General features: G+C 39.4%; 1 protein-coding gene across 14 annotated transcripts in view; it reads left to right on the forward strand.

The window, feature by feature from the left end:
- LOC113237481 (protein muscleblind) overlaps nucleotides 1–26,821 on the forward strand; it is a 392,439-nt gene that overhangs the window by 322,765 nt on the left and 42,853 nt on the right. For 10 of the 14 annotated variants that reach the window (XR_003311039.1, XM_026473978.1, XM_026474000.1 and 7 more), the window contains exons 1-2: nucleotides 5,029–5,269; nucleotides 13,103–13,764. Coding sequence is in view for 11 of the 14 variants with exons in the window: in XM_026473978.1 (XP_026329763.1) it covers nucleotides 13,576–13,764 (189 nt within the window). In the remaining 3 variants the exon portion in view is untranslated. Of the gene's footprint in view, nucleotides 1–5,028; nucleotides 5,270–13,102; nucleotides 13,765–26,821 lie in introns of those variants that run through there. The other 4 variants (XR_003311043.1, XR_003311044.1, XM_026473985.1 and 1 more) reach the window with 2 other exon arrangements.

Below are 26,821 nucleotides of genomic sequence, written 5' to 3' on the forward strand. Positions count from 1 at the left end.
TTGTCACCCCGTCTGTCGTCGTGCCAGTCTAACAAACTGACCTCACAAAAAATCTTTATTGAAGTACGAACCAAAAGAAACCCAGCGACACGAATGATCAAAAAATTCAAACAGTCACGACCACGGTGTTGTTTAAGTCGGGAAGAAAATATAACGTCACGAACATAATCCATTAAGAAGCTAAGATTATATACACGCCAACGTGTGTCCTGTCTCTGGTGAGTGAATTGATAATTTATTCTTCGTTAGTCTGATTTTTTACTTGACAATCGCTACCCGAGCTAGAGCAGTTCGTGCGCGACTGTTTTGACATGACTAGCCATATTATGAATCACTAAGTATTTGCCCACTTTTATAGTTTGGTTCCAAAAGAAGTAATGATTGGTGAATTATTAACAAGAACATTATAGGTTTGCCACTTTGTCTGTTTCTGTACGAATTCAGCTCTTCATTTCTGTTGTAGCACGTCTTCCTTCATTCTTCTTATTATATGTGACGAAGATTAATGTATTACCTACTATAGATTCTTCTGGTGAATAAATACGAACGCACAAATTTCTGTCCGAGGATAATGCGATGAAATCCGAAAACATTAAAACACAAAAAGCGGTAGTGTAAACTAACAAGATGATGTTATAACAGAAATGGATCAAATAAACAAAGCAGCTATTGAGCTAAATTCGTATACAAACAGTAGATAGATGTAGACGGGTAGAGGCGGCGCGATGAGGTAAGCGACCTTAAAAGCCACTTAGCACACATTGCGCTCTCTGCTCTTTTGCTGCGTTTCTTATTACTTGGCAAATAATTCTGCTAATATGCCGTATAGGCATTTCACACATGCGTTTTAATACTAAGACACTCGGTTGCATGCTTCTACCCACTGTAACGCTCGCAATCTGAAACGGCGTCGGGAAAATTCTTTTAACATTTGCTAACACGTTTCTAACAATTAACACTTAGTTTTTGAGCAGTAGTCAGCTTTCCTACTCATTAAATTGTTTTCATTATTCGGTCTGCTAATTACCGCTAATTAATATCGCTTATAACTGCAATTACATTTTTTTTAAATTAGAGAAACAATCTAAAATGTAGAGCGTTAGTGTTTAATGATATGTCATTTGCCAACAGAAGTCAATGCCGATGTTAATAGACCGGAACCTATTTCAGTACGTGGAATAACCAAAGAAATATCACATATATGGATCCCAAGCGCAGAAATCGTGAACACAAGTAGCCTGCACAAACTTTAACGAAAAATATAAGAATTTATAACAAACCAAACTAGATGATTAAGTTTTTCGAAAATATTATAAAGTCTAATATAGTGCATTTACTGATATGAATAGATTGCTAAACCAATGCTGACTCGAATGAAGCACGTTAATTATGGTTTACGCGGAGTCATGAAGCAGACGCTATTCCGCCGCCGGGACTAGCCCAGGAGTAGCAGTTCGCTTCACCAGTTTTAATTAAAACCCTGCACTACGGTGTGAAGGATTCATTCAACAATCCGCCCGCGCCCTTTCCTCAACTCTAATTAATCTAAAGCAACAATTTCGTTGCTCGCAGATCAACAAAAAGGTCACAATCACACAAGCCCGTGACGAGATTTAGGACTTTGGGTCGCACAAGCCCTTCACCAAGCTAACAAAAGAAGCAACGTCACAGACCATTAGCTCCATATTGTTATAATATTTTGCCTTATAATAGCGACATGGGGTATCATTATTCATTAAGCATAAATAGTTAGCCTTTTAATAATCGATTTCGTGTCTTCGTCGTCGCGTAAAAATATATGGTTGCGAAATTACAACACTTATTAAAGTGTGACTATCGGCTGAACTATATCTGTGAAAAAAATTTAAAAATGCAATAACTCAAGTGATGCCTCCGTGCTCCCGACGCGGGTTAGCCAATTACAGCGTTGCGCTTCAAGGAAGCTAACCAGTTTCTAAATTCTTCGTATATTTAATTTAGCTTAATTGGTGTGTAGATACACGGCGGCAAGCAGTCGACCGAGAATTTGAGCCTCTTTGTTGGCGAAATCGTATTTAAAACGATACCCCCGCGAATTGTACACCAAGAGAACCGCTCTCCTTGTCTTGCATTTAAAGCTTACGTGCTTTTAATTTCTCGGACTCATGCCGACTCGTATTCACCTCCTCTCGTTTGTTTTAATGATAACGTTATTTCTACCAGACCTTTGACTTTTTGGATGAAATCTCGAAAAATATCTATTGAAACATGTATAAACATGCTTGTCACTGAAAATAATGGGTTTTTTTCCATACCCACATTTTGTTGTTACTTGAAATCAAAACTTTTACAGAATGAACAAAAAAATTGCTCAAAAAATTTTGTTTTCCATGCATTTTGTGTACTAGCGACGACAGATTTTATTTGAAAAAACCATACAAAAAATTAGAACACTATTTTTATATTTGACGAAAGATATTTTGTACCGTGGACAATTTCATGTATTATAATATAACTACTGTTTTTTTAAACATCCTGATAAGAAGGACAAAATACTCTGTAGTTTAAAATTAATCTACCTACAGTTTGCGGGTGCTGAAGTGATGGGTACAGGAAACTCGGCGCGTGCGTTGTAAACTGATGTGGAGATGAGCTGTGTGGGCGCACCCCCGCTGGCGTATTAGTGTAACAATTGACTACTTAATATTTAGGTAAGACATTGATTGTCAGTGATCATCACCGTATGAAACGTTAACGGTATACTGACCTTAAAAACAACACAATGACAATTCATTTTAGAACTATATGTAAAGAAAGACATTGAAATTTGTTCTGAAACTTGGCTTCGTGTCCATTAAAACCCGTTTACAATGTTTGAACCAGAAGTGGTAACAGATGGTGTCGCTTGCGCATTAAGATCACGCTAGCAACAAACATTGTTCTCAGATTGTGCCAACGCGTCCGAACAAGGAGAGAGGTGCGGTATACAATTACTTGCGTTTGGAGTGTCTTGGTACATGTACTGGTATACTGTACGGTTGTGTGAGTAGTGCGTTCGGCGTGGGACGGGGCAGTGCAGTTTTTTGCGAACATCAGATGAACGACGGGTCGTCGAACCCTATCGCTTGTCTCAAATCCGAATTTCGCAACCGCAACTTCTGGTCCTTTTATAAATTTCATCCATTGTTCGATTTTGTTTTCTTTTTACTCTCAAGATGATGATTTAATAAGGTTTACTTGTGCGCTAGAAAATGCATGAGATGATTGAATGTAACTGTAAGAGACGGTGGTAAGAGGCGTCGCGTGCCATCGTGGTCGGACAGCGAGCCGGCACGCATTGTGAGCAGGCGGTCGGCAAGACGAAACAGCTGGTAGTATCATTGGCCACTCATTAGACGTTAAAAAAATCGTTCAAAAACCCGCCGACTAATTAGCACTGTTTCTGTGCTCGTGTGCAGCGTTCATTCGGTAAGAATGTGTGACGGCCGGCGAGCTTAAAAGCTTTGTGAAGTGCAATAAGCTTTAGGTTAGCTGAATATGAAGAATCTGCGCAACACCCGCCGCCGACCAAGATAATGTGTAATATAAATTCAAGATGCTCTTGTTTCAACTCTATATAACGAGATGGAATGAAAATGGCATAGTTCGAAATATTTTTTATGAATGATAATGAAGTTCTTCACTGTGAGCATGATTGGGGCAGCAAGTGACATAAATGCTATTGTTCTTTTAATTACAAAGGAAAAGACGGCGTGTGGAGTTCAAAATAACAGACTAATATTTAAGTATTTATAAGCACGATAACAAACACTTTTAAATGTATATTATGTTGCAATACCGATAAATATTATGAACAACTAAGGTAACACTTTGGCCTTGCTGCGGGCATTGCCTGTGAACTCACACCAAATGATTTGCAGGTCTGCATTATTAAGCTACTAGCAATAAAAAAACGTCTAGGTATTAAGTAAAACGACCGAAAGAAGCGTACAATCGAGCTTTTAGGCGTCACGCATGATGGCGTGCTCACTGCAAAAAGTGGCACAACCAACCACACGGATAACAACAGTATCTGCTGTATATTGGCATGTAATTATGAACAATACCACTTTTATATTTCATATATTGATTATTGGCACGTTACGGCACGGCACGGTTACGAAACCTTTCTCTATGTAACTAATTGCCTTTTTGGGGTCCTGAGTGCTCCAACCGCTTCCATGGCACTCTTCTTTTTGTCACACAAAAATTGCATATTCGGTTTTCTTTGAAGGACTTTCCGGTGCATTGGTTTTTTTCCAATTGTTCAAATTCGTGCATTATTAAGAACCGATAAAGCTGCATACATTTCGCAAAATGGTCCACGAGGCTTGTCCTCGGACGGGTCACGCGCCGCACGCAAACTCGTTATTCGGCGCACTTTCGCCACTTCTCAGTTGCGCCCGCGCCGGCGCCGTGTTCCTTACTCACTTGCACATGGGCTCTCCCTCCCTCGCACCCCACGTCATAACGACCCAGACAGTTACCGGCGACAGCGGTTTTACAACCTGACCATCAGAACTATTCTACCCAAAAACTCCCTTTGTTCTTAGGACCGCAATCACGCACAAAATTTCAACATAACAATGATCCCGAATACATTTGATTTCCGAGCTGTACAGTTTTGCGGTGCTCATAGTGTTAAAATTGTCACTTGTATATTGGAAGGATATACAAGTCCTTTACTACATAGCAGTATATAAAGTCATCGACTCCAATAATTCGTTCTTTCGCGCCTATAGAGCATTAAACAAACAAAAGAATGTCTTCTAGTGCTCAAGAAGTGGAAACAATCGGTGCAACACATTGACCGGCTAAATCCGACACAATCGAGAGGGGCGGGCGGAAGTGTGGCAGCGGTGAAAAGCTCGCAACTGCATGAGGAGAAAGGAAGCGGCGCGCCGCGCGGTGTGATAAGGCGGCTGGCTGGCGTCGTTGGGGCGCGGGGAGAGGTTGGCAGAGGGAAGGGGAACGCGAGATGCGGGGCGGGGGGTGCGCGCGCACCAGCAGTCCCCGCGCCGCGCCACTTGCCTCCCGTCAGTCGCCCGCCGACTCCGCTTGTGCTTGTGTGACTCGCGCCGCTCCGTGCACCGCACTCGTGCCCCGATCACGACGCGTGCCGCCCCACTGTGGCCGCGAACGCGACCACTACGCTACCGGCGAAACGTTTCTCCTAACTTAAGTGCAACTTGCTATGTTTTAACTTTCGGACATTTCGCATACCCTTTACCCGGCTTGTTTATCCCTTCATGTAAGTGTACGCTTATTCTATTAAAAATCGGCATACCTAGTCTCGTCGAATTCGGAAGTCACATCAAAGTGTTCGTCGTGCAGTTTGTGAATTAAAACTAGTGTATTTTCCAGTCGTGCAACGTCCACATGATTGATTCTTTCTGGTGTTTCCTGGAATTAATTGACTGGGCAGCGATTTCCGAAATTCGACGGAAAGTTTTCGTAAATCGGAACGAACGGCTTGGCTGGTGTTGTGCTAACTCGCGCGAGTCCGGCCGAAATCGCGACGCCGCATGAGAGCTTTCGCTGGTGGGACCTGCTCGGTGCTGCGGCTTCCTTGCTGCCCGCGCTTCTCGCACCAGGGCACAAGCGTCAAAGCTTTCATCTCCTGTAATGTAAAAGTTACGCTAAGTAGAAGTCTCCCCTAATCCCCTGACGAAACTTTCTTTCCTCATTACTCAACTCCTTCGAATATTGCGTTAGTAGTTCTTTGTGTCTCTACAATATTCCCGTCACATGCTAAGATTTTTATTGGTGTGCAATTTCGTGCGATATATTGGTGAAAAGTTTCTCATTAACTTTTGGTATTGTTCTTGTTTGACAAAACATAAAGTCAATTTTATCATGGAGCGTTTTCCCAGATTATCATAGCTAGCCTTAGTTACAATATCAATTGTTTGTTTCGTTCACGAAACATTTATCAAGTTAAAAGATCTTTTCAAGCAAAGTTAATATTGTGTTTGTGGTTCATCCTTTCCAATCAGTGCAATGCAAAGAGGATTATCTTCTTCATTTTACCAAGAACTTATTCTTGAAATCTCAGGATAATATTTAAAGCTATCAAACCAAATACAGTGCTTGAAGCAGACAGGTAACTTCGTTATCGGCACTTCTGTTATGGTAAGATAAATGTTTGTATTCGTAATATTGCCTAGTCTTCTGGCATGAAACATATCAATCAAATAACGGCTTTAATGTAAAACGCGTTTATCGACTATATGGAATTATGTATAACGCACAATCAATGCCGTCCCAAAACCGAAACGTAAACTTTTGAAAAATGGCGTTTGAATTTAGAAAATCGGGATTTTCGTTAAGTGACGGTATTGTTTTGAGCGTACGAATATGTAGTCCACAAAAAAGTTTCGTAAATTCCAAAAGAATTTCGTAAAATCCAAAAACATAACTGCTTTAAATTTTATTTGTAGTAATGAAAAACAACCAACTGTTAACGAAATAAATTCATTCCAAATTACGAAGACTATCACTGATCACTTGAAATTGTATAGTGATACTTTAATGCGAGATAAAAAGAAGAAAAAAGCACTTCTGCAATTGAAAGAAAACTCACTAACCCGAGTATAATTTTAAAGATACAATAATGCTCATAATATTATGCAGCAATTGTAGTCTAAACATGTAGAATAAACGAAGGAATTATACTCGAGAAGAAAAATTTAATGGTATTAAAGTATAGTCTGTGTGGGGAATGTATTCTGCTATAACAAAAAAAAAATTATCAAATATTATAAGTACACGTTTTGTAACTAAAGAAATAATATGTAATTACTTATTTATAAGACGAAACTTTAAAAGCACAAGAGACGATCACTAATTGAAACTTGTAAAACGCGTGTTAATTTAAAAAATGTTTTAGTCGTTAGACCAAACAATGTATTATGTGTGCTACGCTCCATCCATGGGGGTTCCAGCTGGACTACCTGCATTCGACAATAAACCGTCTGTCAATTGAGGGCCCGTTCTACATTATTATTATTGTTTCACTATATTATTTTTGCTTATAAATCGCTTCAACCATTTTTATTAAGGAAACATTTTATTCCATAAGGCGACCAATTTATATAAATTTATAGTTTCAACGCTAATGCCATGAAATTATAAATTAGTGTTGCACCGGAACAAACAGTTCAGAAACTCCCAAAAATAATTGTAACGATTATAAAATGCTAACCGAACAATGAACCAAAGAGAGTACTCGTAACAGCAAAAAATGTTAACTCGGAAAGACATCAATGAAAAAGGATGTCCCAGCAAAGAGCGAAAACAAATAAAACTATGTAATAGCATGACAATGTAATGCACTTAATATAAAATATTTATAAACTGTAAAGAATAAAAAAAACATTAAGTAACTAATATATTTCATTAGGTTTTTCGCATACCTCAATAGCACTTGCACGTTCTGAATTCTGTAAAAATTAAAACTCCTGTCATGAGACCGGTTTGCATAATTATGCGTTCAAGGACAGCTTGGAACCAACATACCAAAGTAGTGTCCAACGTAGCTAAAATGGTCGCCTGATAAGCACCACGCTATCGGAATTAATTATCTTATCTGTATGAAAATTAAACGGATGTAACACACAGCCAAACTTGCAGATTACGAAACCAAATTAATCATTGATAATGGAACGGTGGCGGTTTCGAGATACTTTTGCCGTTGTTTGGGAAATATTTTTTCGAATTTTTTGGGTAATAGAAAAAATTCAAGTATTAAAACGAAATTGGCAGTCATGAAATTCAACCAAATCTTTCGAATGCTTCGATGTCTTCTTCTTTGTCCTAGCTTTATGCGCCTTATTTTCGGGTCGGTCCTCTTAGTCCTCGTCCTAGAGTAGCTCCAGGAGTTTTTGCGTAAGCTCAGGGTCTACTACCGTCGTCTTCATGTTTCTTTGGACGGTTCCAATCTGAGAGATTGAGGTCTGCCGGGTTGTCTTGTGGCGGGTTCCATTTCTAGCGATTAGATTTTTCTGGTCATATATTTGTCATAACTAGGATTTTTTTGGTCATATGGTTGTTTGTCATTTCTTATGTGTTATACAAGAATGCTTCAGTGTGTTATAAGACAATAAAATGACATAAAAAAGGTCCCTTTACTGATAAAATCGATACCGGATATCTAAGATACAATTTGTAAATACTGAATGCTCAGCATTTTCATTGTAAAACCAAAACTTCAAATATTATGATGAAACGGCAACACTAACTCGTGTCTTTTTGCTGCATGATTTCGCAGCACAAAATTTCCTCATTTTGCAGCGTCCCGCTTTGTGTATTGTATTTTTGTATGTTTTGTTGATGCGATCAGTTTAATGTCGGCGCAGCACCGTACCCGCGCCAGGGCCGGGGCTTCGGGCGCACCATGTTCGATAAGGCGTGCACATTAACGGGCGCGCTGCAGCGATAGCGCCGGAATCGTGTAATTTGCGCCTCGTAAATTTAAGCCGTCGCAAATTTTTCGCCTCTCTCGCTAATTACCACTACGCCGTCGTCCCCTGGGACTGCTAAATGTGCCTAGCGCACGTCCCGAATGCGAAAGTAGCTCTCGTTGCTATCTGCTTTGCTCCACACATGTCAAACAACGGCCTTTGTTTTGGTTGCCAAGACTGACCTACGTGCTCGTATGAAGTGATCATAATTCCAATTATACTGGGTACTTATAAATTTCGAAATCAATTATAATTTGGTTGATATCGACTTCCTAAAATTGTTACAATAAAACAGCAAGTAACGTTGTCCGTTGAAATATGATATGATACATTTTAATTGTCAACTGCCTTTGAACAAATACATGGTAGCCCAATTAACTAAATGTGTTTTTTAACATAGGAAAAATAAATAAAAAAATGTCTATTGTCATAGATTATTTCTATGAGCATAGAAAAATATTTCTATGCTCTTATATATAGTTTCAGAATGTTTTGTCTGTATTGTTCTATTTTCTACATCCCAAACGTGAAACACGTTTCATCCAGCCGTACAGGATTCAGGAGACCGTATTAATAACATTTTTTCCTTCTCGCCGTGAATCACCTAACTCGCTTGGCCAACGAATGTGGAGCCGTGTGAGGAATAACAAACGGTGACATCACTTCGATACTACTACCAAACGCCTAAGAAACGAAACTACTCATCTAAGTGAGCAATTTTCAACCATGCATTGAAGATTTACGCCTCACATTCCTTTGTTCGAAGTTATCTCAAATATGTCCCTGAACGTTATTACAAACACGGCGCGGATCGACAGAAATATCGCATGTGAAAATTTGATTTACCATGTAGACAAGCTAATACTACTTGAATAATATTGTGTTGATTTTTGAAGCTATACATAGAATAGATTTTAAAATCGAGTTTAGTTATTCATGCATTTTCATAACTGTAAAGGAGTTTAACTATTGTTATCGTAGCTTATTTTAACACTAAATTACTTTATGTATGATACAACAAGCTGAGAATTGGTCACCTGACGTGTTTTGGCAAGGTTCAACTTGGAACAGATTGCGATTAACGTTTTAAGTCAAATGTCAGCTACAACGGGTAGGCGGACGAGAATCACTAAAAATATTGTGGGATTCTTAATAGTATTCTTGAATATTATCGATTGAAATTTGGTAATTTATACGATATATCCAAACGATAGTTTCATATATTTATTTAGAATAAAATGTACACGCGTCACGATCACAGTTGCCATGAGCTTTTTGGTGAAGGAAAATATCGTGATGACATCTGCACATCGAAGCAGGTTGACAACCCTCGGATAACATCTGAAATCCCCAACCCGCATTAGGCCAGCGTGGCGGACTATAGTCTAAACCCTTCACCTGAGAGGAGACCCGTTTCCGATAGTGGGACGTATAAATGGGTTGATGATTTATAAACTAGTTAAGTCGTGTAATTAACTATTTTGGTTTAAGCCACTGTTGCCACTACATTCTTGGGAAGCAGCGATATGCAAATTTATAAGTATCAATTAGCACAACGTATTGTAATACTACAACGTACTGTAATAATTGTTAAGATCATTAAAATGCTCCGATGGCGTTTGCGGCATGGCGTCGTCGTGACGTCTATAGAGCGTGTCGAAGGAAAATATGGTGGTGGTTTTTGCGCCGTCGTCGTCTGCGGCGAAGCGCAACACCACCTTCAAGGTCATGTCGCGCAGCCTGCCCTGCTTTCCGCCTGTCTATTGTATTGCAGCCTTGTAGTTTTTTGCCGTTCCGGACTTTAAAGCCGACGTTTGCTCTACTTGATTACCCTGTCCCTCGATAAGCTTAGCTAGTGATAATAAAAGAGGCCACGCCTTGATCACCATCAACATAGCCATGCGTTTTAATTCGCTGTATCATTAACTTTTATCGTTCCCATTGCTTTACTTAGCAGTCATACTAATATGCTACTACCTGAAATCGAGCTGTATAATTCTACGTATAGTATCGATTTTCACAATTGGTTACCATGATAGCGATAAGGTTCTTGTAACTTTAGCCGGACATTTACACCATTATTTCGTTCTAATCACACTCAGATCTATAAATATATTTATCAATTCTAAAGTACAGTCCATTGACTAACAAAAACATAATGTCATTCGCCAAGTGACAGGCGAGAGTATCGGTGAAGGTAACGAACGTAGCAATTGCTTACGTGAGCAACCTAACCTCGTCTGTCGAACTAAATTCGATCGCAAACCACAAACCTTCAGTGTTACATGCATTCACTTTCAGAACATTTTTCAAACCTTGCTAATGCCAAACAATACGCGTTGAGAATGATACCCTTACCTTGAACGCCATTAAATTGCCCAAGCTTAAGAGCACTTCATTTTTGCAATTATTGTTTCATTTATGAATTCTTTGCTTAATTGTGTACATATTGAAATATATAGCAATGGCAACCTCTGTAAGTTTGGCTTCTTTTTCATTTTATCTTTTTTTACTGTCCTAAAAGCGAAAAATGTTGTTGAGTGAAGAAGTTACGGCTGATATACCTGTTTCCTCTGAAGTTTTGGCACGACAATTGGTCGAATTACTCATTTTGCCAAATAAGCTCGTCACATTCTTATTGTCTTGATAGCTCAGTGGTCAGAGCGCCCCCTTTCTGGTGGGAGGCCCCAGGTTCGAGTCCCGGTCAAGACCGTGGATGTGTTTAGCGTCCAGGTAACCTAGAAATGCGATTCTTTCACTCAACTGCACTTTTCAAGCAATATATCTATTAAATCAACGTGATAAATTTCTCGATGGCAACTTGATCGAATCGGCGGGCGATCTCACAAAGGCCCTGCTCGACTGTTTTTTCTCCCCTGCCTGTCTCCCACCCCGCGCCCAACCGCTCTTGCGAGATTCTTATTTAGATTCGCTTCCGTCTGATTGCTCTTGGTAATCTTTTCACTGGGTTATTGAATGTCTTCCCCGTGCGTGTCGAGCACGAAAGAACCCAACAGTCGCTGTTGTGAAAGGAATCAGGCCCCAATATCCTTTGAAGCCAGCATTCACGATTTCTTGTTTAATGCACAAAATAAAACGATGTCCATTTGTTTTGTGATTCGCATTTTGTTCGATCTTTTAGCAATGCTGTTATTTTATTGATTTGTAACGCTTATATTGCGTTCATTCATCGTATCGAATTGTATAGAGAAATGTGTACACATTTCCCGTTGAATAATCAAATGTTGTTTGAGGCTACATTTCAAGATATTTTATTCTGTATTTTGCAATTTAGCCATTTTCAAAATAACTTTTTATCGTTGACTACGATAATTGTGAACAAAGCAGTAAATGGTGTATTTCGTAAAAAAAACAAACTGCTAGCCATTCGACCGCAGGAATTATATAACCACTGCTGTTACACTTGCGTCTTACAGTGCTCATTCCAATTTCACGCCACGTAGCCATCGATAACGACAAAAACCTAATAGTGTCGCGACCGTTCTTATAAAAACACGATAAACTAAAGAATTTAAAACGAAAACAGAATGTGTCATTTTTTTACAAGACGCATTGACGTCTAACCGCCGAGTAGCAAGAGCCGTGATAAAAACACTACTGCAACTACCACGTCGAAAATAAAATTTGAAGATTTATGCACGGTGTAGAGCGCGACGTTGCGTTGCCGCACCCAAGCTATTTTCAACCAGGTTATGCTTTAAATAGCGCATTACGATAGGATTTGGTTTCACGAGTTTTTTCCTGTTGCCGTCCGCAGTCATCACTTACAAACAGTGCCCACACAAAGCATTTTTCCGCGTGTCGACTCCTGTGTGGCACTCACTGGTGCTTACTATCGTGAAAGCTTCTTTGAATCGTTCGTAATTTTTCATTCTATGCATGATGATGTGGGATGTACTGATATTTTTATAAGTCTATATGTCTGTAGGTTAGCTGTGAGTAATAATGTCTGATGTATATGTTTGTGGACTGTGTGAGTGACGCGCGCACTGGTGGACGTTATTATTAGTGGCGCATCTGTTGCGCACAATACTCACCTGTCCTGTCACAACATCACCCCTAAATTATTGACACGCATTGTCTATTTGCTAAAAGTAGGGAGCCTTTACAGCTAGGTTAGAAACTCACGATCAATTTTGGTAACAATTTTTTACTTAGTAATTAAGAATAATAAGATAATAAAAAATAAGGCTGTTCAATAATTGATATTTTGTACATGTTAAGAATATTAAAGCAGCAGGTTCGAAGTGGCGAATGGTGATCATCTGTTATCTAAGGTATCTAAGCCAGCAGAACCTGTCTAATTGCTCTTATGCACCTTTCATCAACCGTTTACATGACAACATTTGCCGAATATTAACATTAGCAATCGACTAAAACATGGATATTTGCCTTAAATCTGCTGCCTATAGTCAGGCTGTCGCCGCATGCGCAACGTGTCAAGCGACAACGGCGCCTCTGCGCAACGTCTCAAGCGACGACGGCGCCTCTGCGCAAGCCTGAGATCGGCCATCGCGCGCGCTTGCTAACCCGGTAGCCGCTTGTGCTTGGCTCCGGGGCTATTCGCCCGGAGAGTAACCAATGTGTTTTGTTGTTCGCAGAGTTGAGCCCCGCACCGCACCGGCTTGCTCGCTGACCGCCGAGCCGCTAATCTCGCTTTTTTCGCGCCCCACGACGCCCGCCCAGACCTGCACCGGCCGCCGCAATGCTCGCGCACCAAGCACCGCTCGCCCTCTACTAAACTAAATCGTCAACATCGATAAGAACGCGTGTGATAATAATTATTTAATACTCGCCTAAATAAGCTTGCAACGTCGGTGTCTTTAATTAACTTACTTGTAAGATTAATCTTATCGGCATACTTCTGTACCGCGTGTACTTGCGGCTCCGTGTATCCGTCTCGCGCGTGTGAAGCAGTGTCAGTGGTGCGCTCGTGGTGTATCAGCGTGCAACGTTCGCCAGCAGCAGTGCATGCTAAGAGCGCGCGGGCGCGCTCTGCCCCCCGCCGCCTATGCGCCGCACTCGCACAGCGTAACTGCGCGCGCTTCTCCCGCCCCTGAATCCCGTGCCAACAATGGCCACCATGGTGAACATGAATAGCCTACTGAACGGCAAAGACTCACGTTGGCTGCAGCTCGAAGTGTGCCGCGAGTTCCAACGGAATAAGTGTTCGAGGCCGGATACCGAGTGCAAGTTCGCGCATCCGCCGGCGACTGTCGAGGTGCAGAACGGAAGGGTCACCGCTTGCTACGACAGTATCAAGGTAAGACTTTAACACCTATCAAGACTACATACTTAGTGAATAAAACAGGACCAACGAACCCTGGGAACAATTTATTGTTATAAAATTGCCAACAGCCTAAGAGTCCACCCCCATGGCGACAATTTGCCGCCACAGCTCGGAGCGCTGACCTCAATTCCATGGCTGGCATACAGTGACGTCACAGCCGCCGCCGCACTCTACCATTGTATGGATATTGGCATCGTGCTAACATAATGAGCTGCGCAATGACTCGACGCCTCGAAGTTGCTCTACATATATTTTGGATTTTGCTTCTGCTTCCCCACAATAGTCTATATCAAACATCATCAGTCAATCTGGTATATTCGACTGTTGTCGTAAAAATATTTGTGCTACGAGTTACGAGGCCAAACGTCATACAATGAATGCAGATTTATACAATTCTTCGAAAATCAGCTCAGTTCTTCCTATGCAACTATATAGCATTGCTATTTTTGTAAAAATTATAACAATGTGATTTATCAGTCAGTTTGCAGGCGCATTACGTGATATGGCGTTATCAGCTCGGTCGAATGACGTGATAACGCGTTTTCGGGCAAAGTCAGTTGGCGAGCGATAAAAGTTAAAACCACATGTAAACATGCGTTCCCCAGTCCACTCTTCCATTCAATCATATAAAATAATAAGTAATAACCGTAACAATAAAACATGTCTTTGAACGTGTATAAAACCTTTGACGGCCTTTGTACAAAGTAGGTATCCTCATACCGTTTCATTCATCCAAAAACTCAAAGTTACAATAAATCGTTCCCTAAACAAAGAAATTGAGATAAACAAAAGGCACTTTCTTATTTCTTAATATTTCCTTTCGTATTTTTCTTTGATGCTCGGTTGAATAAAGCGATCAAGAGATAAAACGCACTGAGATCGGAGGGGGGCCCGCTCGCTCAACAAAGATTTCCACGTCTGCGTCTCGTCTCGCGCTCGATCATTATACAATATGTTGTTGGTGCCCAAGTCGCGTTCTACCTCTAACTGCCCGTCCGTGATATACGTTTTCTTCTAACGTATATTTTTACCGCCTCCCACGGACCAACGATAAGTCATTGCTATTGCTTTGCTTGTTTTCATATCGATATTGGCAATATTCCATGCTCCCGCCTTGTCTGCTATATTTCAAACATTTTTTTCATATCACCCAATTAAAACGACATAATAATATTAGTATGTCGCGACCGAACCCATCTTTCGTAATATGCTTAATTAACGTAGTCCACACAAATATAATATGTGAAGTTGGTGCGGTTATTCGCTTAGAGCCCGGAATCGTGTTTAGTCCGAGACGCTAAACAATGGGCGGGCGACATGCATTGTGCGGGCTTTGTGCTTCGTAGTATCGCACCATCGCGTCGGCACATTCCGTACAATGCCGTCGCCTGCCGTCCGCAGGATGCCACCATGCTTATGACGACAAGGTTTTATCAGGTATTGCTTTATATACTACCTCTTCCCGCACTTAAATAAGACACTAAAACTTCAAACATATACTGATACTTTATTACCTAAATAAAAATGCAAATGCATCCCAAAGATGCATTCAAATCTATGTCTACAATCTGCGATAAAATCTTACATCAGCAGTGCCAGTGCCTCAACGAAACTTTAAGTAATCTCCCGGAGAGTCAAATAGTACAGCACACGTCGCTACACGAGCACTAATCTGCTCGATAAAAACCATGGCTGTTGCATAGGACTCACTCATATTGTTGACCAGTCATGGAGCGTCCTGATACTTAACTGGGCGAACGAAAAAGTAAGCAGCTTTGTCCACTGTACCAGCACTCTGAGGCTCAGCACTCGCTTTCCCGCTCTGTTTATCTAATCGTGTAAAGCATAGAATCCATCCTATCACATTCGAAATTTAGATAGTTGTTTGAGCATCATTGTTATGGCTATTCCCACGAAGGAATATTTTTGCGAATTCTATATACATAAGTGTGTTGAATGTTTTATCAAAGTAGAATTTCTAAACTGTAACAATGATCTTTCTGGCTTAGTTAGAAGGATGTCAGTGTTCGAATAACAGTCGGCTGTTTTACCACAAGACATACAGGAACCCCCGTTAGTCGTGTTCCAACGGCAGCGTTCACAACCTCCCGCGAAATTGTCACCGGCGTACGTAATCGAGGCCTGATCAAACAAAACCGCGTCACGGCCCCGCATCCCGCGACTCGTCGCGAAATGTCTCCCGTGATTAAGCCTTCAATTACGCGATATGACGAGGGGGTCATATTTGATTAGGCTACGTGTTGTGTTGATTAAACCGAGCTTATTGCCTTATTCACTTAGCTTCACCCACGCGTGTATTATCCACCTATCAACAAACCGCCATCCATTGTCGAACCGATTTTGGATCGTCTTTCTACCTTGAAGGTGATCATCAATTTTGGTTTACGTTTAAAGGATGTGAATCATTTAACCTGCGAGCACATTGAGCTTTATGGCCGCTTGTGTGTGAAATAAGGATATTTCCAACACCCACATTTATTCGACCTCCATTACAACAAAGGTGTCACGTCACGATAAAAATATTGTTGCGGCCAGAATAACTTGAGCTACGCACCCACATAATTAAATCAATTAGTGTTTTCCGGTTCTGAAATTCCCTTGTTAGTGAATAAAATAGATTAGCTATTTCATCAATCTATTAAAAGCTAAGATTGTGTCATGCATTTGACACAGTCACCGGTTGTTGTGAAACCAACCAGACCGTAACTTCACCACGTCGACAATCTCTTACTTTTATTAATTTATTTATAGCGTATAGACTCCGAATCAAGTGTTTCTAATAATGCATTAATATATTTAAAGTTCATATTGCCCATAATTAAATGCAAACAATGGTACAAGTCTACAAAATATTTTAATGACTCTATTCTTTTTGCTCTACACGGCAACGTCATATACATAGAATGGACACCTGTGCTGCCTTTATTAAAGTATGATGTTTAATGGAGTATAATGTTTATAAAATACACCACTATTTATAATAATGACACATGTGGCTTGGTAATGGTACCAAGAAAAATATTGGTAATTGTATCACTATAAAAATTTCCTCGGCAGTTTGTCTTTAATTGTCAGTTTTGTCCACTTGTGATTTGGTTAATTTTTGGTGTGTTCTCTTACCCTTGTGAACTGTGGCAGAATATCAGCTAGGGCTATTTGCTCCATAGTCCTCTGTAGCAATAGTCCCGTTTGACGTGTTAGTTTTATTATTAATTGGTATTTCTTTTTTATTCATTACGCCATTATTATTTTGAATTGTTTTTTTTAAACGTCACGTGCCACTGTCGCGTGTTGCCGTATCGGATTAGCTTTGTATTCAATTTGGTAATTGAAATTTGTTCAACTTAATTACTTACGCACCGTTTTGTTTAGGTGGATATATTTAAATTGTAATATCTATCCATACTCACTCACATTATATAAATAACTAATTCTTCACACAAACGCGTCGAGTAGCCGGCTGCTAAACAACTTGGTGAAACTTTCTAACTCTACTTTTGTCCAACGCTCGGCAATACGGGTTACCAGAAACCGCAACAGATAAAACTTTAATAATCGTGATCATGGTATTGAATTGACCAAGAGTTAAGCCTTAGATTGTGATTGTTAATGCGTATAGCATAGCTAATCAGTTTTTTATATTATGTTTTTATTACAATCTTAGATGTTTCCGTTTTTTTGAAAACTGTTGCATAATTATTGACCCAATAATTTAGTTTTGCTGGCTAAAGTATAGGGAAAGTATGTGTGGGCATAAGTGAACTCTTCGCAGTTTGTGTCATACGTGGGCCGTGATAGATACACCGGTTGCGGCGACGCCGGCGCCGGCTTGGCGAACCTTTCGAGAAAGATTTAAGCCGACTCGTCCACCTACAGTCAGTTTCATCGTATATTCACAATGCTATTAAGCCGATCAAGATTCTAAGGGGTTTTCGCAAGTACAAGCAGTCACGTTATCATGAAATTACTTAAAAGTCATTGGCATGTTAAAGTTCCCAGTCAAGGGAAGTACAAACACATTGGTTAGTTACCTAACGTGTACAATCCAAAATTAGCGAGAAAAAGAGCGCGACGCCATCTCATTCTCATTCTCTGTAATCTAAAATCATTTTTAGTTATTCATCCAGCAACAAAACAACCGCAGTCATCTTCAAAACTTCCTGTTGTGAATTATATTAATAGAAATTCATAAGCGTTTTCCTGGAACAATGCGAATAAAACTTGCTCAAACTAACTTGGATTTTATTCAATGTAATGATCCTTTGACAAACTTCATCACAACTTTCGCACAAATAAGCAAACTACTGCAATCAAATCGCAGAAAGGCTATCGGCTTGAGACCTCTTGAGTGGTTTGTAAAACCCGTCCACGATAAGTTCCACTGCAAATCGTTCGAAGCGATCAAATGCTGCAGTAATCTCAACTCGCTCTTTGCTAGTCGTAGTCGTTTCACAGATTTTGAACTTTGCGGGTCGCGTGCCCACAGCCGCCCATTCACTGATGATTCTTTTTGTCAATATTTACCCGGCGAAATAAAGTCGACTGTGGCACACCGCGTTTAAGCCTCGTTTGACGTTAATCTTTCAAATCTACGGATGAGAGGTGCTTTTCTGACGGCATCTTCTTTTTTTTTAGTGAATTTGCGTCAAAAATTTAAACGTGCGTTAAATTGCAACGTATGATATTGTTCTTCATAAGCGCGGTCACTTCGATTTATCGTTTTGTAAACTGTTTTAAATTAACGTTCAATAGATGCAGCTAATTAACTCAAGTAACATTTTACACTGTTAACAAAACAAGGTCAGCTTTTGAAATTGCAGCATTCCAGTGAATATTAGGAAGGCAAGTAGACGGGGCCGAGACGGCAAACCTCGTTCCAATGCCAGGCACCGTTATATGATTTACGTCTATCTCGAAGCGTATGTGTATTGTTGAGTCAATACCCGAGCCCACAGTCACGACGAATAATCTAAATTGTGCTAGAAATTTATATATTCAATACGAATGATTTACAATGTCAAGTATTAACAAGGCTCACGTAAATCTACTTTAGGATATAGACGGTTTTATTTGAGTCTAAACGTCGCAAAAGTCACGTGTCACGAATGTGCAGCTTTCATTCAATTTGTGCAGTGCAGGATTACTCGTCGCGTGCTGTAATTTGCATTAGTTTCAAAAAAATCTCTTAATCTGACCTGGATTGAATGCTAGCTTGTTCCGAGTAATTGCCGCATAAATTGTCGCTCTCGATATTAATTGTGCAGTTGTACAATGGGAACAATTTGAAACCACCGTTAAGCCATTTATTGAAGGATCACATGCAATGAATTAGTTCAATTCAAGATTTAACAGACACATGCTTATGTACTCGTTTAATTGGTTTTAACAATTATACTTTAATTAACGCACAATTGTGACAAATAATTCACTGTATTCAATGTAAATTCCTTCCATTGTAATAATGTTAAAATTATAGCTTGCCATTTTCGTGCTTTAATGAAATACTATTCATATTTCACAAAGCAAATGAAGCAATCAGAAGTCATTAAGCCGCCTGGAATACACCCAGAGCCCATTTTGCGGTTAGTTTATTAAGATCGCTAGCTCCGTATCCATGGTAAGCAGTTACACAGTTATAAATAACAGAATTTAATAAGATGTCCAACTTTCACATTGCGTGATAAGTGGGGTGTCACGTTCCGTTCGCTCTCGGATTTCGCCATTCGCCGCTCAAATTGCACTCCCTGTATTCCAACTGGCAATGTGCACACTTCTTGCACTTTGCTCATAACTCAATATTACATTACAACATCGTTCTTTTGAAATACATTTCGGCAAATTACACACAAACAAGTGTCCTACGAAAAGTATGACAAACGAATAATATAATCAGTAAAGAATTCTCAATTCCAAGGCCATAAAATCTTACAAGCGTAGTTGGATGCGTGCTTTCTAAAAACGTCAAGTCTCTAAATTTAATCTTTCCTCTGGGCGCAGAGCGTGGATGAAAAATACTGTCGTGCCGTGTCCATTAGACAAAGTATATTTTTAGATAGTGCTTTCCACTTCTCACAAACTTTCATTCCACTTTCAGTTGATTCTTTCTGTCTTAGTGCATGTTCACTTACATCACATGCCGTTAGTCCTCGTATTCCGGGAATTTGCAGACAGTAAAATGAAATGTCATACCGCAGACACCTTTTCAACGTGTACCGAAATATTAGCATCATAAATCAGTTTGAGCATTTCGAATGACATGTAAAAAGAGGACGTCGTTATTATTAGCAAACCACGAAAAAAAACTTTATTTTGAAGTTAACTATTTATATTTAGCGAGATGAGAATTGGAAAGACTATTCTCACCGTCACCATGGCGTTTCTAGAGTCGTCAATAAAAAATACCACGAATCGTTCGCGAATGAGAAGGGGCGGCGTGTGGCGCATTCCTACATGCCGCGCATTTCCATCCGATATTGCGCCGCCATTATGCCCTCCTCGGCGCCCGCCCCGCACCACCCCGCCGCCCTTTAATTAAACGGTGAGGCTCGAGAGACACGTCTCCTCCACCAACGTGGAAAATCACGTAAATAGCTCCAAAGTTGCTCCACGCCCGCCGTCCACTCCGCGATAAGAAACTTGTTTGTCTTCCGTATTTGTACTATAACTTCCATTTCATTGCAATAGTTTCACTGCGCTACCGCTACTTTTACATCACTGAGCACTGAACATAAGTAATGCCACCTAATCGTACCGTCAGTCGATTCCTTTTCCATTAAAACCAGTATCAGTAACGACATAACGGAGGCTATTCATATCTATAGATGGGGCACACCAAAAGTTAACTCTATTTCATATTCGTAACAATCAAAATAGACCAAAACAAGTGTGCCCGTTGTTTCTGTGGCAACGGCTAAATGAAACAATGCGTATAATTAGACGACGTTAACCTTCTTTCTCGACACATCCGAGTAATAACATAAAATCGACTCTAGACCATCTTTTCGGTAGTTCTACAGGATAGTTTTTTTAATTTACAATATTGCTTCAGAATTCTGACGTAACAATATGTCTTTGCTTAAAGCACATTTCGTTACTGTTTGTTCGCATTGCACTAAAATATTCATTTTAAGAAACAAGTTTCCTTTTATTTTTAGATACCGTAACACTCTTACTCCAATTTTTTTTTTCACAAAAGGTAGGCCATCCATAAATGGATTTAGGAATAATTTCTTAATTGGAGTCCAATTCCGAGATAGTCCCACTTACTCCGGACGGTTGGCAACTTGGGCGTAGTGACGCTGCCATGGCCTGGCGTCGGGTATGAGGCGTAATCAGCGCGACTTATCTGTGCTAATTTGCGTATGGCGTGTATCTGCCTCGACCTTGGCACCTTGCATCATGCCATAAACTCAGAATTCGACGCTCCGATGCCCGTGCGGTTACGTCACCAAACCAGAAACTGTTACGCGATAGCGAAAGTCTGCAGGTCCAGTCCTGCCCTTTAATGGAAGCTAGGGCAACTGGACTTCTAACTCTGTAACTCTTATAGGGAACATGCCTCCCTATAAGAGTTGCCGGTATTATTCGTACACTTAACAACATATGTGAATGATATGTAAAGGTTTGAACAAAAAATATTACAAATTATGTATCTCTTATTTTTTAGCATGCAGATTTACTATGTATTCTAACATCACTAGGCATAATTCGCTATGCAATGTCATGTAATGTGTTATGTATAACTAGAGAACATTAGCAGCCTGAGCTATCTTGTCACGTTTAATAATGAACATCATGATAGATTTATACGGATCACGTCAATTTTCATTAAAAGTGAATACCAGGTTTCCCTTAGAACGTCGTACCACTTGAAAATTGTATCAGTTCGCGACAACTCTACGTGAAAAAGCGGTATCGTTGAATTGACAGGTGCGTCGACTGATCAATCTATTGGTATCACGCATTTATTTTATTTATTATTTAAATTATTAAATTGACCAAAAAAAACCATTGCGTTTAAAAAAAATTAAAAAACCTGATTTTGAGTGATTGGAAAAAACGTTGGAACTTGGACAAAACTTGATGTGTTTATATTCTCTTCTTTGCTTTAGTTCGAATTAAAAGTAAAAAATGATTAATTTTTTTTACAATCAGAAGTGGAGTGCGCATAGTCCGTGTTTTTCTAAGAATAATATTAGTCGACAATGTGGCCCGGGAAATGACCCGCGGAACAATGAAGCTTCAGTCATCACTTTGCACTTTTATCGCGCTCGTATGAACGGCCGCCCGTTACACTCACAGAGCAGATCGTTATCCGCACTTAGATCGGCGCGCCCCGTCTCGCTGAATAACTCAGATCGACAGGCAATCGGTTCGCGAAAGTGCATTTTCAGCCGGAGGCGGAACTCAGCGGGCTCTATACCACGCTTTTGCCCCGGCGACGCTTTACATGACAATTGCGATGTCCCTGGGGCGAGCGTAGCGACTCTCAGCTGCTTCACTGCTGTTGTCGCCGCCGCCGCTATCTAGCCGTCTCTCTCCCTGCCTTATCCATTATCGGATATTCTACAAAAAAAGAAAACCTTTTAAAATATTTTTTATCTGTACATTTGTTAAGTGAAAGTATTCAAGTACACCTACATAATTCTATATAATAAGTGAAAGGCGTGAAAGTTTAATAGCAACTAAAATAATAATATCTCTTTAAAAGAACGTTTGTTACGGGTGCATTAGTGTAGAGTGAAAAACGCATTTCGATATCATATCACTGCGGTCAACACGAGAGCAGCTGGGGAGCTTCGACTGTTCTTTTGAAATACAGTTTGCATAATTGAATACGTTCGCCAGTCGTGTCACGCGCGTCTCCACCCGACTTAGCATCCTTAATTGGCCTACGTATTATTTGCCAATTAAAGTAAATTCTCATCGCAGACGTGACGCGAAACCTATATGATTTCCCTCTGAGGTCCTCTCGTCAGGTACTCTCTTGAATTTATTATATGCAAAGCTACTAAGCTACGCGTCTAGCCGATCGATAGAGCACTTAGAGCGTCAATCATGCCAGACTGACTCCTATATCAACGGTCACCATTGACGTACATCCAGCTAATGGATATACTGGGCTCTCTCCACATAAGCTAGGCAGGCATTCACATACTCACATAGATAGCTTCTAAACTTTAATAATTTATTAATTTCTCCAACAGTGTTACATCGTTACGACCGAGTGAAATCACTTAAGTACGGCACTTTAATTAAGTAAAATGAATCTTTTAGACGGTTTCTGAACAATTTCTTGGATAAAACGTTAAGGATTCAAGGCCATTTGTGCCGTGTAGAAATCGAGTTCCTGATCCGGACAGGAATGCTCTCGCTTGCTCCCGGCTTGCCGGAATGCGTGCAAAATAAACAGGTACGACCGGTTCCATGCGCTTTGTCCACTCCGAAGCAGACGAAGCCTTCTCTCCTCTCACTCACACACTGGTAACGTCTGGTCAACTTACAATTTCACTCAACCAGTCTTGTTCGTTTAACTCGCAATGATTACTACACAACATCACCATGATTTAATATAATACAATGAGCTTTACCCAAATGATTAGCCGTAAAGATCAACGATCATTAAATTCTAGTATAGACATAAATTCACAAATACGATTTAGGCTTATAAATTGTAGTTACCACTTTCTGGAGTTAACGGTCTCTTATTCCTTTTTGAGTACAGTAATAATTTTGAACCTGATAATATATTTCGGAATCCATATTCCAACGCTTTGGCCGAAATGTTGACGCAGTCTCTTTTTATAGTGTTCCGAACATCGTACAAAAAGCGCATCGGGAAGTGTCGCACAATGTGTTACTTTTACAGGGAGGGACGGGCGATAGACAATGGCCATATATCTCTAGTCGGCCGGTGACGTACTACCGACTATCAGAGCCCACTATCAACCATCCACACGGTTACTTCTCACAGTGAATGTCACTCGGCTACGTCGTGTATTTTACGTCACTGCTACGCTAAAACAGGAAACTGTATTTTCGAGGCCTACTACAGCAGCAAGAAATTTATTTTCTTTTGTTTATTAGTAGTAGTTGTTGTGATAACATTTCAATTAAGTAAAATTTAGAGTTGCATAGTTACTAAAACATATTCCATCGTTATATTTTCGTCAAATATTTGAAGTTTTAGTTTTAAGACGTGCGAATATCTAAGACAGAATAATTACCGTTTTAACCTGTTATTTGTTTTAACATTTATAATACACTTTCATAAATTGTAAGCTCCAGGTGTTCATTGTAAATTTATCAGTTTCGCAACGTATCAGATGCAAGGTAAATTGTGCATTATCGACCATTTAACGGGGTACATGGCCGCCCGCCTTAGACAATGCCAGCCTAAGCCGCTTACGCTTTAAGATCGGCTTGTACCTGCGACTTATTTAAATTGTCTGATCAAACTGTACTCCCTCTAGGGATCGCAAACGTGAGGCGTTCAGAGCTTACATCTTTTATGAATCGTACGTATATTTTTGCTAAAGTCTTTTATGGTATTTGCCTTTGCAAGTCAAGCGAACTGGAACAATCTTGATAAACATAGTCCAAATATCATTAAAACTATGTTTTTCTATCTAAATTCTTTGTTATACTCGCAATTGATTCGTGCGACTGTGTCATGATGAAAGTGCTTGTTATTTAACTAAGCAAACACGAACCCAGGATTGTATCGTCCTTGACCTTCCATTTTATAACACCCGACAGATATCGTTTAACTTTGTTTTTTTTACGGTATAATTATGGTTCTAATGCATGAATGGACCCCAAAATGGCTCCGAAAATTCGGTTTGAAAAGATTTTTTAAAACTATTGGAGTGTTCAAACAATCGGAGTTACGGTGAAAAGAATATTAAATGATCGCCTTTTATGCTGAAAATCAGAGGCTCTATATTGTTTGACCTGGGTCAGCGATTTTCATGAATTTATTGCAGGTAATATTTGTAAATAAACACGGATGTTCTTTAATTATTAATTTAAAAAGGAATTATTGCGTTTATAACGAACGTACCCAGGAAATAAGATACATAATAGAAGAGACAATTTTCTGGGGTTATTTTCAGAAAACCCTAATCACCTTCATTCCTAAAAATCACGAAAAAGCACCCCCTTTGTGTTGCCCTTAGGATACTTAATTGTTTCCCAGTAAATCAATTCAAGTTAATTTGAGTGACAAGATTGAGCGCTTACCTCGTTTCAGATAGAGCCATTTTAATGACGTTGGGATCGTTGCCACAATTCTCTATTTCAAAATCTGGCGATTTTAGTAACCGGAACGTGGTTCTGATCATTTATCTTTGTGCTACTTACATTTACGGAAAAGGATCGGATGACCGTTACATATCTCTTTTAGTGCCGAGTCGATTGTAAACATAAGTCATTGAACTGGATTACCGTTCTTTTTCGACGATAATCTATTTCAATATTTTTTTAGCATAATATGTGATGGAAAACTGTTATTATGAAATACTAAAAATGATAATAGGAAGTACCTTGAAAATGCGTTTATTTTTTTAATACAGAAAACTTTTATTTTATTAACGTGCTTAAATGTATTGGTGACTACGATTATTTGATAATTTTTATGACTCCATTAAAAACCTTTCAGAAGTATTTTATAACTTATATGTCTCACAAATATGAAATTATTTATTTACAAAATATAGGCACTTTGTACTCTCATGTTTGCAGTATATTTAACGTTTCAATTAAAAGTTTTCGACTTTGATCTAATTGCTCTTAACTTCACCCCAGTAACGAAGCAAAGCATTAAATTAAAGCTTGGGGGCACATTTATACCTACAAGTTCATATAGCACGCTCAACACAATAGTAAGTTGATGAGCCTTAATTTTGAACAATTCCACAAAGCAAGGGTTTGCATACCCTAGCAAAAAGTCATAGGGTTACTTACTATTCCGACTATAATGCAAAAGTTGGAGTATACGCTTGAAAACTTAACGTAATATTTTATTATACAGGGTGTAACTGAAAGATGCATTGGAAATTCAAGGTCGTAGAGAGTTACTATCAAATAATAAATTGGCACTGAAATGTTTGTTGAATATTTTGCTTAATTAAATTAATTTCATTTTAAAAAATTACGATAATTCGTCGTTATCGATAATATTAAGCTCGAACTCGAACATCACTAACCTCACATAATCACTTGCTTTGAACTTAGTCAAACATACGTGCAGTTACAATTACGATTTTGTTATTTATTTGCTATTTAATTTTAGATCGTTATTTACATAGCACAATTAGTAGAATTATAATATTCAGTGCTAAAATTCATTCTTCTAAATGTTAGTTTTGTTTATTTTGTAATAATTTGACAATGCCATTGTCGCAATTTCACTTTGTTATCCCACTGATTATGGTTTCGTACTTACACTAGAAAACAAATCTATTTTTAATTCTAAAATACTCTACCATCAATTTTTAAATAACAGTAATAACGCAACACACTCATAGCCCCGCACTAGGGAAAACCTGTGTCGCGGGGGCCATGGACCAGACAGACACAACAACATAGACAGCCACAAATTACACCCAAACTTACGAGAGAAATAAATGTAAGCCAGACACATATTTATCCCGGCCTAGGAATCGAACCCAGGACCTCTGCGTGGCAGTCCAGGATTGTAACCGTTCAGCCACAGAGGTAGTTCATATTTCAATAAAAATTAATTGAACATAAAATTTTCTTCTAAAAACTTCAAGTTTTTATAAGAAAATTTTAGCAAATGGTTGTGTGATATTAGTGATGTTCGAGCTCGAATCCATAATATTCAACAATTACTTAATATTAAACAGTACCTCTCTAGGGCCTTGAATTTTCACTGCACCTTTCTGTTACATCCTGTATAAGTACAAAGTCTATTAGAGACCCTCTTCGAAGTAACAAAGGCACAATAAAAAAACCGAAGAGTGGTGGGCAACTCCTAAACATGTAC

This window comes from Hyposmocoma kahamanoa, unplaced genomic scaffold, assembly GCF_003589595.1.
Source record: "Hyposmocoma kahamanoa isolate Upper Pololo Valley unplaced genomic scaffold, ASM358959v1 102, whole genome shotgun sequence".
NCBI lineage: Eukaryota > Metazoa > Arthropoda > Insecta > Lepidoptera > Cosmopterigidae > Hyposmocoma > Hyposmocoma kahamanoa.